This window comes from Primulina eburnea, chromosome 12 (genome assembly GCF_022965805.1).
Source record: "Primulina eburnea isolate SZY01 chromosome 12, ASM2296580v1, whole genome shotgun sequence".
Lineage (NCBI taxonomy): Eukaryota > Viridiplantae > Streptophyta > Magnoliopsida > Lamiales > Gesneriaceae > Primulina > Primulina eburnea.
The window spans coordinates 32,270,404-32,282,278 of NC_133112.1; the positions used below are offsets into that span (position 1 = coordinate 32,270,404).

General features: G+C 39.2%; 1 protein-coding gene across 1 annotated transcript; it reads right to left on the reverse strand.

The window, feature by feature from the left end:
* Positions 1-2,573: 2,573 nt before the first annotated feature.
* Positions 2,574-4,884, reverse strand: LOC140806813 (uncharacterized). The gene is made up of 4 exons (XM_073163343.1): positions 3,904-4,884; positions 3,227-3,807; positions 2,906-3,133; positions 2,574-2,810 (listed from the first exon to the last, which is right to left on the reverse strand). Exons 1-4 carry the CDS (start codon positions 4,808-4,810, stop codon positions 2,574-2,576), a joined length of 1,953 nt encoding a protein of 650 aa, XP_073019444.1. The 5' UTR covers positions 4,811-4,884.
* Positions 4,885-11,875: the final 6,991 nt, after the last annotated feature.

The following is an 11,875-nucleotide window of genomic DNA, read 5'->3' on the forward strand; positions in this document are numbered from 1 at the left end:
TTGCATCACCGGCCAGCGGCCATGATGAAGACTGTCACGGCCGCCTGTCCTTTTGACCAGTGGGGAATGGATATTGTGGGACCTTTTCCTACAGCTCCTGCTCAGAAGAAATTCCTTTTGGTAGCGGTTGACTATTTCTCCAAATGGGTGGAGGCAGAACCGTTGGCCAGAATCACTGAGAATGACGTCATGAAGTTCTTGTGGAAGAATATAGTATGCAGATACGGGGTACCCAGGAGACTGATATCCGATAATGGGAGACAGTTCCAAGGGGCCAAGATCCAAGCTTGGTGTAAGGAGATGAAGATCCAACAGGTCTTTACCTCCGTAGCTTACCCGCAGAGTAATGGCCAGGTAGAGGTGACTAATCGGACGCTGGTGCAGGGTCTGAAAGTTCGACTGGGCAAAGCTAAAGGCAATTGGGTGGATGAGCTATCAAGTGTCTTATGGGCATACCGAACCACTCCGAGAGAAGGAACCAAAGAAACTCCTTTCGGTTTGGTTTATGGTACTGAAGCAGTGCTCCCGGCTGAGATCGGGTTGGAATCGGCAAGGATGATGCTTTATAACGAGGATAATGGTGCGAGACGTGCTACTGACCTTGATCTGTTGGAGGGAAAGAGAGAGTCTGCCAGCATTCAACTGGAAGCTTATAAGAACCGCATTGCACAGTCATATAATCGAAGAGTCATCCAAAGAAACTTCCAAGTGGGTGACTTGGTCTTGAGGAAGGTGCAAAAAGAGCAGAGAGGAAAGTTGGACCCAAAGTGGGAAGGCCCCTTCAAAGTTATCGAGAAGCTGAGTTCTGGAGCCTATTACTTGGAGAATACGCAAGGCAAAGCTTTGAAGAGGCCTTGGAATGCTTATCACCTCAGAAAATATTATTCTTGATTCTGTCATTGATGTATTTTATTTCCTGAATTTTCCTATGTAATCCATTGGAATTCAATAAAATCAAGTTCTTCCCTTTAGTTCATGAATGTTGTTATATTGTGAGAGTGATAAAATAATTCTATTTTCCTACTAAGGCATCGCCTAGTAGAGGAGTTAGAGGGTGAGGGTGTTGATTTTTATTTTCCTGCTTAGGTGTCACCTAGCAGAGGAGTTAGAGGGTTGGGGCGTTGAATTTTTATTTTCCTACTAAGGCATCGCCTAGTAGAGGAGTTAGAGGGTGGAGGTGGTGCATTTCTATTTTTCCTGCTAAGGTGTCACCTAGCAGAGGAGTTAGAGGGTGTGGGTGCTAATCTTTATTTTCCTACTAAGGCATCGCCTAGTAGAGGAGTTAGAGGGTGGAGGTGGTGCATTTCTATTTTTCCTGCTAAGGCATCGCCTAGTAGAGGAGTTAGAGGGTGAGGGTGTTGATTTTTATTTTCCTGCTTAGGTGTCACCTAGCAGAGGAGTTAGAGGGTTGGGGCGTTGAATTTTTAGTAGAGGAGTTAGAGGGTGAGGGTGTTGATTTTTATTTTCCTGCTTAGGTGTCACCTAGCAGAGGAGTTAGAGGGTTGGGGCGTTGAATTTTTATTTTCCTACTAAGGCATCGCCTGGTAGAGGAGTTAGAGGGTGGGGATGTTAAATTTTATTTTCCTGCTAAGGCATCGCCTAGTAGAGGAGTTAGAGGATGAGGGTGTTGATTTTTATTTTCCTGCTTAGGTGTCACCTAGCAGAGGAGTTAGAGGGTTGGGGCGTTGAATTTTTATTTTCCTACTAAGGCATCGCCTGGTAGAGGAGTTAGAGGGTGGGGATGTTAAATTTTATTTTCCTGCTCAGGTGTCACCTAGCAGAGGAGTTAGAGGGTTGGGGCGTTGAATTTTTATTTTCCTGCTAAGGTGTCACTTAGCAGAGGAGTTAGAGGGTTGGGGCGTTGGATTTTTATTTTCCTACTAAGGCGGGTTGGGGCGTTGGATTTTTATTTTCCTACTAAGGCATCGCCTGGTAGAGGAGTTAGAGGGTGAAGGTGTTGGTTTTTATTTTCCTACTAAGGCATCGCCTGGTAGAGGAGTTAGAGGGTGGGGATGTTAAATTTTATTTTCCTGCTTAGGTGTCACCTAGCAGAGGAGTTAGAGGGTGTGGATGTTGAATTTTATTTTTTCCTGCTTAGGTGTAACCTGGCAGAGGAGTTAGAGGCTGGGGATGTTAAAATTTATTTTTTCCTGCTTAGGTGTCACCTAGCAGAGGAGTTAGAGGGTGTGGATGTTGAATTTTATTTTTTCCAGCTTAGGTGTCACCTGGCAGAGGAGTTAGAGGCTGGGGATGTTAAATTTTATTTTTTCCTGCTTAGGTGTCACCTAGCAGAGGAGTCAGAGGGTGAGGATTCCATTGACCCTAGCAGGTTAATGATATCAAATACAAACTCGTGAGAAGCAGTAAATTCAAATGCAAAATACTCAAGGTTGCATAAATGAAACGAGTCTCATACATGCCGAAAGTGCGCAAAAGGGAATAATCAAATGTAAACATCGCCAAAGTCGCGTAATACTACGGAAAGTAAAGCAGTGCAGAAGATAACAAAATATGGCCCGAAGGCGTACAATGTCTACGTAAATGAAAAAATAACGTAAGTGAAGGAGTGCGGCCTAAGAATCGGGAGGGAGACTCGCTACGAAACTCTCAATGTCGATGAAGTCGGTAGGGGCGCCTGGCGGAGGATAGCCCTGAGCCTCGAAGAGACCGACTGCACCTTTGAAACCCACCTCCAGGAAATGATAAGCTTTAGGGGCGCATATATCATTGAACTCCTCAGACTTGAGGAATTCCTCCTTGAAGGAAGAGGCTTCTGTAGCATGTCGTGCTTTGGCATCTTTGAGCTCAGCCTGTGAAGTCTTTAAATCCTTTTTCAACTTCTGAATCTCTTTAGCTTGGTCCTCTGTCAGCCGCTGAGACTCCTGCTTCTGTTTCGAGAGCTCGCCGCATTGGATCTGGGACTTCGAGAGTTGAGCTTGAGACTCCGAAGTTGAGCTTGAGACTCCGAAAGTTGAGCTTGAGACTCCGAAAGCTCCTTAGCATGTGACACTTTCATCTCGTCAATAGTAGCCTGGAGCTGTTCGCGGAGAGCCTGACCCTCGCGTAATTCCCTGCAGGTGTCAGATCGAGCGGTGTGAGCGCGCTCAGCCAACTCCCCGACGTACATCATGCCCTGCGTAAGTAGACAAAGGTGAGAGGAAGACAAGGAATCGAATGTATGTAGGACATCAATTTAATTATTTAAAGGTTAAAAGAAGAAGTATACCTCAGTGACACTGCTGCATGTCCGGCGAAGGAGGTCTGACCACCCCAGTGAAATCATGAACGCTGCATCCGCCTCGGAAGGAAGCTGATACATTATCTTCTGAGCCAGATGAGTAGGACCCCTCCCCACGATGGCCGAATCCGAGGTATATAGAGGGGGTACCGCCGATTCAAAGAGAGGTCCCTCATCGGGCTCGGACCCTTCCGGGGAAGAGACCGACACGACAGAAATCTCAGAAATCTTGCGCTTACCATGCTGTGGGACCGACGGGCTGGGATCAGCGGACACCGTTTGCTTACCAGACGGAGGAAGGGACTCGACGCGAGTAGGTGGGGAGGAGGCTCGCTTTGGGGCAGAGGAGGAGGAGCCTGTCTTCTTTTTCTTCGCAGCAGTAGGGGAGCTAGCAGGTTTCTTCGAAGTAGTAGAGCAGGAACCTGTTTTCTTCTTCTCAACGGCAGAGCAGTCTGCTTTTGCGCCCGTGGTGACTGCTGGAACGACTGACTTCTGAGGAGCGGTGGATGAACTCCCGGCCTTCTTTTTCGCAATCTCACGGAGCAGTGCAGCATTCATGACTCTAACACCTGCAAGCACAAACAGTGAACCGAATGAGAGTGTTATCAAGCAACATAACAAGCAATAGAAAAACAAGAAGTATGAAAAGAGGCAAGAATATCTACCGGCGTTCTCCTCCAGCTCAATATTCGCGGGACTTAACCCGACATGGCACAGGAGATCTTCAGATAGAAGTTGGGGAATGCTAAAGCATCGATCTCCTAGTACACTCATTATGTGTAGATAATCCTTATCTTTCTTATAATCCTTAGGAAGCTCAGGCTTGGCGAAAGTAGGGCACCAATCAGTGGAACAAGTCAATTCTTCCGGTGGTTGGATAAAGAAAAAGTATTTTTTCCAATCCTTCACATGACTAGGAGCCCCATCAAAAAGCTTATGGTTAGACCGGGAAATCACATAGAAGGGTCCTTCTTTTGACTTGGCTAAGACCAGGAAGTAGGAGAAGGTAGTGCAACTTAAAGGAAGATCTAAAGCCCGGAATAACACGATGAGGCAGCATATTGAGCGGAGAGCATTAGGAGTGAGCAAACCTAGATGCATTTGATAATAACTGCTCAGCTCCTGAAGAAAGTCATCTAGTGGAAAGCGCAGACCTGCGTCGAAATGGTGCTGGAAGAAAGTGTAACAACCCTTGGGAGCTAGATAAGGACGGTCATCGGGGGTAGGAATTATGATCTGGTGAGAGGAGGGAATATGCCACAAAGTCCTAAGTTTGGACTCGCTAGTTGGGGGAATGTGGGACGTTAAGTGGCCATACCAGAGGTCATCAGCATTAGAGATATTCATTTGTTGAGTTACGTGACGAATCTCCTTACCAGGGCGGCTATGAGGGACGACTTCTACCTCAGGGATAAATTCAGGATCTTCTAAGGAATTCCTAGACCCGCTAGACCTTTCGGGACCACTCGCAGAGGTAGACCCAGAATCACTCGCGGAATTAGACTCAGAATCACTCGCGGAATTAGACTCGGAGTCGCTCGAAGAACTAAACTCGACATCATAGGAAGACATTTTTTAACGACAACTGAGCAAATAGAAAAGGAGACTAACCCCGATGCAGCATGGAAAAATACGCAAGGGATAAGACCGAGAGCACTTGGGCGAAGGCTGGCGAGAGCACTCGAGCACGGCAAGGGTGGCAGGCGCTCTGGGCGAGAACGCTCAGACGGTATGGGCGGGAGCACTCGGGCGGATGGGGCGAGACTGGCGAGGGCTGGACGAAGGTGTGCGTGTGGTGGTGGGCGAGAGCACTTGGGCGGATGGGGCGAGACTGGCGAGGGCTGGACGAAGGTGTGCGTGCGGTGGTGGGCGAGACTGGAGAAGGCTGGGCGAGAGCGTGACAGGGCGAGAGCACCCAGGCGCTGGCAGGCGCTGTGGGCGAGAACGCTCGGACGGTATGGGCGAGAGCACTCGGGCGGATGGGGCGAGACTGGCGAGGGCTGGATAGGGGTAGGCGAGGGTGTGCGTGCGGTGGTGGGCGAGACTGGCGATGGCTGGGCGAGAGCGTGACAGGGCGAGAGCACCCGGACGCTGGCAGGCGCTGTGGGCGAGAACGCTCGGACGGTAGGGGCGAGAGCACGGCGAGAGTGGCTCGGGCAGATGGGGCGAGACTGGCGAGGGCTGGACAAAGGTGTGCGTTCGGTGGTGGGCGAGGGCTGGGCGAGGGTGTACAGGGGGGGCGTGTAATTGCTATGCGAGGGGCAGTTGATGAGTGGAATGTAGAGAAAATATTATGTAGGAGAGAAGTGAAGTTGAAAAAGGAGGGTGATCTCTATTTATAGGGGGAGCCCAAATCTTTATTTTCAAGGCAGGATTCTGATTTGATTTCCTCCCTTCCAGGAGAAGATTACGATTCGATTTGTGTGATTTCCCTTGCGAGTGGTTGTGTGATTTCTGAAAAAATTTTATGGGGGCGTTGCCCCCACACCCCCACGACCTGACCGGGCAGGTCGATCCCCGTAATAGCGGTGAACATCGTTCGTTAACGACAAACAAAATTACTTTTTCTGGCACGGTTCGTCCTCATCGCCGATAAACCAAGGACAACACAATTAATCGAACTTTGAACTTACGATTCAGTTCGACTCGGGAGGGGGAGACTGGTGATACCCTAGGGATGAGCCCACTACCCCTGGCCCATCCCGAGTCCCAAAGGAAAGACAAGCCCACCAAGGGCCCTAGCCCAAATGGAAGACAGGCCCACTAAGGGCCCAGATATTCTCCTATAAATACCAGGTTTGGGTGTTCAGTTTATTCATTCACTATATTGTTTTCAGCAGCACCCTTAGCTGCTCCCCCCATATATCCTCAGTCACTGACTTGAGCGTCGGAGGGGCTACGCCAGGACACCCTCCTGGCCCCCTCTTAACGATCTTCTTTGTTATTTCAGGCTCAGGGTAATTTCAAAACCCGCGTCTGGATTAGTGACACTTGCTGGGAGCGGACCCTAAATTTCCCGTGAGTATCATTGTCTAATAAAATATGATCCGTGAGACCATCTCGTATAAGTTTTTGCCTAAAATAATATGCATATTAAAATGTAGAATTAAATTTAAAATAAATAAAAGTAAGTAGGCATTTATCTTTATATGGATGATGGGTGTCCAACTATATTTGGTAAGATATAGTGAAAGTTGGGCATGGTGACAGCCTTGAGAATCTGTTAACCTCATCATTGCTTCATCACTTTGGAAAAGGTGTAATGGTAATCGGGTAGAATATAATATTTTTTAATAATATTTTTCAAAATATTTAGTCTATTATTTGACACTTATATTAGGCGGATGAACAAAAATGTTATAAATTGATATATTTTGAATTTTAATCGATTAAATTTGATTTTAATGTAATTTATTAGGTTTTTTTTTACATACTACGTTGGCGTGACGTGACGTGCAAACAGATTTAAAGTAAAAAACTAACTTACTATACACTTGAATTTCGTTGGGACAAGTATTTTATAAAAGTTTTTTTGTGATTTATAAGAGGAAAAAACTTAAATATGTGTTTGGATGAGATTTTTATAAAACATTTTTGAAAAATATTTTTAAAAAATGTTCTTCAAGTATAGCTTTTAAATAATGATTGAGGGATGTTTTTGAATTTTTTAAAATCAAAACATATTGTTTTTTAATTGATGAACTATTTTATATAATAGTCGTCCAAAAAAATATTTGTTCGTGGAACAACTTTTAAAATATTTTATAATTTTTTGTAAAATGATTTTTATAAAAACTTTTTATATGTTCTTATCCAGAGCATAAGATATCAACTTATAGAGATTTTGGTAATTTTATTAAGAGTATGTCTTTGAAATGTGAAACGGGTCAATCTTACTGATATTCACAATAAAAAATAATACTCTTAGCATAAAAAATAACAATTTTTCGTGGATGACTTAAATAAGAGATATGTCTTACAAAATACGACCAGTAAGACTGTCTCACATAAGTTTTTGTCTTTTATTAATAGATCGATTGACGGTTTTACGTTACAGCTTGCAGTTGATCAAGTAAATTTTGGAAGGGAGTTGGATTTAACATGAATTAATCCTCCAATATTTTCGGTATTTCAAGTCATGAGAGAGAGTTAGTCTCATGTGAGACCGTCTCACGGATCTTAATCTGTGAGACGGGTCAACCCTACCCATATTCACAATAAAAAGTAATAATATTAGCATAAAAAGTAGTATTTTTTCATGGATGACCCAAATAAGATATCCGTCTCACAAATATGACTCGTGAGACCGTCTCACCCAAGTTTTTGCCCATGAGAGAACTACTTTCTTTTATCAATATTATATATAAAAAAAATTTAAAACTATTTATAAGTAAGACTGTCGAAGACCTTTTAAATTATTGGGCTCATCATGAAAGTCCGTACAAAGTTTTAATTTATTTAACACAAATTTTTATGATAAAGCGAAATTGAGAATGTGAACTGTGAAGAAGTTGGTTGGTAATTTTATATCATATATATTTATGTCATTGTTTAATTATAATTTTATTGTATATTTTTATAACCGTGAGATGATAGTGAAAAAAGATGATGACGAAATATTAATTTTTTTTATTTTATTTAATAATCTTGAATTTAAAAATATATAATAAAATTGTGCATAATTTAAAAAATTACAGTTACACATAATGAAATTTAAAACTTACACTTACTTTTTTAAAAAATAACATGATTAAATTTAGGAACACGCATAATTAAAAAGAGATTTATTTATAGACAAAAATGCTTGATTTTAAAAATATGTTTGCTGGTAATTTTTATATTTTTATTCAATTTTTTTTGATTTTTTTAAAAATTTTAACTTAGTTTTTAAAAATATTTAAAATGGTCATAATAATATAGCTGTTAATTTTCAATGTCCAAATCAATAGGTAATTCACAATTTAAAAAAAAAATTTAAAAATAAAATGAGAGTTGGTGTCAAGGTGACACTCTACCGCTGAGTTATATCCTTCCCTGCCTCAATCGAGAAATATAACTGACTAATATTGTAATGCCCCAGATTCGACGATTGTCCTCACTATACCAAGACAAGTCTTTTCAACGTGCTTATGTCCTCACTCACACGCACCCTAGGAAACTTCCCAGGAGGTCACTCATCCCAAAATTGTCCCAAGTCCAGCACGCTTAATTTTGGAGTTCTTATGTGATGAACTACCGAAAAGAAGATGCACCTTCGTGATATGAGTAGTACCAATCAAATCTTTTAAACTCTCTTCAACTGTACAGTCCATTACATTGAACAGTCTCGGAATCCCTCTCATTCCCGTGTGGGTCGGTTCATTCATGTTCCCTCCACCTAGAAGCCTGTCAAGAGCCGCTCATTGTCCGTGCAACTGATGGCACCGACGATCACCCCCGCCCTCTTCGGCCCCGGGCCTCACAAATATTAAGCCAAAGAGTCGAGAAACTCAACAACAATATTCTTGAACAACTTAGAGCCGAGTGGTGTCATGTAGTAGCAAACAGGAGGCAACATCTTCTTTGATTCGAGAGTTGGAAATATTCTTACTAAGACATGACGGTTTTGGCTAATACCTACTTTGAGAAAGATTAGGCTTGTCCTTACATCAAATTGTAATATATATTTTTACAATAATAATGAAAAATAAAATAAAAAACATAAAAACAGGTACGAGACAAGTATTGGAACTTACAATTATCATCGCGTTTTTCAGAATAATAAAATTGTGTTGGAAAAATGGATACTGAGGCCCTTTAATATTTGAAAATTAATTTAGTTTCCAGTAGATAATTTTGGAATATTAATTTGATAAGAAATTAATTATTTAAAGATAGTAGTTAAAGCTCATTAACGTTGTATAAGAAAATGATGAGAACTAATTATCTCACATTGCAAAAACTATCAAATGCAATTTCCCTTATTCATCATTTTGTATATATGGTACTTACTAATCTAACATATATTATCTCAGGGATGTCTTAAGTGGTTGCGATCATCTAGTAGGGGTGCAATTCGGATCATTGATCTGATATTGAGGCACCCGATTCGATAGTGTGAAAGGAAGTACGTATCTTGTGAGACGGTCTCACGAATCTTTATCTGTGAGATGGATCAACCCTACAGATATTCACAATAAAAAGTAATACTCTTTTCATAGATGAACCAAATAAGATATCCGTCTCACAAAATACGACACGCGAGATCTTCTTACATAAGTTTTTGTCTCTGAAAAGATGTGATCTAATGGCTGTAACCCATCATATGAGATGTGGTCTGTCCATTACGTTCAAGATCTAACGGATCAAATCGAATCTAAGTCTAAAGACAAAACTAATCGTGAAAAGACCACTACAACCCTGAGAAAGTATAAATAAACCCTATATTTACAATCTAGGGACACGGATGATCCTCAAATATGTAATTAGCATCGTTTGTAGGGTAAATCTGTCTTAAAGAAATAAAGTTCAACTTTTTTCCGTGTTCTCGTTTCAACATTTTTTTTACAACATATCATGCAACAACTTACCAACAGTTTCATATTTGCATATCATACAAACTCAATATATACGTAGCTCAAAATGCTCAATATTGCATCAATTTTGATTGAGTTTTCATTCGGGTTTGTAAGCAACTCTTTATCCGATGCAGAATCCGAGCCTTGATGCTAACTATTATCGTTACCAATACTGTAGTATATTGATATTCTAATAGTTTATTTCATCTTACTCATGTGGGCATTGCCCTTATGATAGGATTGATGGCCAAGATTTACCCATGCATATATATGGCTCACTTTTTTTTTTTGAAATTGTATGTGTGGCAAGATCTTACCCGTTGAAATGAAGTGAGAGTAGTGCCCACATAGATAGGATATCATTAAACTATTCCAATAATCATTTTTCAGTGAGGTAAACTCGGATTCTTACGAATCCAATGGTTAATTGAAAAACAAATTTTTAAATGAGTAGGTCTCTTGTGAGACGGTCTCACGAATCTTTATCTGCGAGATGAGTCAACCCTTCCGATATTCATAATAAAAGGTAATATTTTTTCATGGATGACCCAAATAAGAGATCCATGAGATAAAATATGATCCGTGAGACTATCTAACACAAATTTTTGTTTTTTTTTTAAAATTAGGAGATGGGGCGAATGATGTTTTATTAGGTATGATAGCTATTAAATGGTATTTCATCTACAACGTGGGGCCAATAAATGATGGTGCATTCATTATTCACCAATATTACATAATTATGACAAGATTATACTAAAAAGAGCTAATCTCGATTCTCAATATATCATTTGGAATGATAATAAGAATCTTTCCATTCATCATTTCTTTTAAAGAATGTTTTTTTATTAATAATAAGATTAATAAAAACAATTATCATATTTGGAATGAATAACGAGAATAATTATCATATTTATAATTAATGATGAAACTGTAATCAAATTATTAATTAAAATAATGTATCATTAATTATAACGAGAATAATTATTGTATAAAAAATAATTTTAGAAAATAAAGAAAATGAATTTTTATTATTAATATCAGGATTTTTATAATAAAAAAATTTATTACTAAATAATAAGAAATAATTTTTTGATAAATAATAACACTTACGAGTCGGAAGAAGAATAAATTGTAAAATAAAAATAAATTAGTAACAAAATAATAAGAAATAATCAACTAAAACCAACAAAATCATTATAAGTAATAAGAAATAATTATATAATAAATATTAACAAGAAAAAATGATAATAATGAATGATATTTAATGAATAGGTAATAAAATAATATTAAAAATAATAAGAATTAATCAAATATTTTTTAAAATTATTTATTATTATTATTATTATTATTATTATTATTTTATTTTCTATTATTTATTTATTTTTTGTTTATGTTTATTATATTTAGGTAAGGTGATTATATACATGATATAATGAGGATATTTTGGTCATTTCAAGATAATACATTAAATTAATCCATAATTTTAAAATCATACAAAACACGATATATTTTATCTCACTATATTATTTATCATCATCTCTCATTTTTTAATCACTCTAATTACTAATCCTTTAGTAATCATATCCTACACACCAAACATAGTCTAATAATATAAAACCTTCCTAAAATTTTGAACCTTATCACATGTCATTAATGGACGTAATGTAATTTGCTTTCTTTAATATTATTGTGGTTAACATGATTCGATGACTCTAGATGGATCCGATCAACGGTGGACATAAAAGAGGAGCTGGTCCATGTAGGTCAAGTTTGGCAGAATTCAATTTCTAATAGTCCTTTATATTATTATATTTAGCAAAAACTTGTGTGAGTCGATCTCACGGGTCGTATTTTGTGAGACAGATCTCTTATTTGGGTCATACATGAAAAAATATTACTTTTTATGCTAAGAATATTACATTTTATTGTGAATATCGAAAGGGTTGACCCGTCTCTCAGGTAAAGATTCGTGAGACCGTCTCACAAGAGACACAAGAGACCTACTCATTATATTTTAATTTTACGATAAAAATGTATTTTTAAATTTATAAATAAGTTTTTCGTACGTTATATTAAATTC

Bases quoted from the DNA above. Each gene is read 5' to 3' on its own strand.
- LOC140806813 (XM_073163343.1), bottom strand. From the start codon at position 4,810: ATGTCTTCCTATGATGTCGAGTTTAGTTCTTCGAGCGACTCCGAGTCT. The intron at 3,808-3,903 runs GTAGATATTCTT...TTGTGCTTGCAG, and splicing joins TGAGCTGGAGGAGAACGCCG to GTGTTAGAGTCATGAATGCT. The intron at 2,811-2,905 runs GCGAGCTCTCGA...AAGACTTCACAG, and splicing joins GAAGTCCCAGATCCAATGCG to GCTGAGCTCAAAGATGCCAA.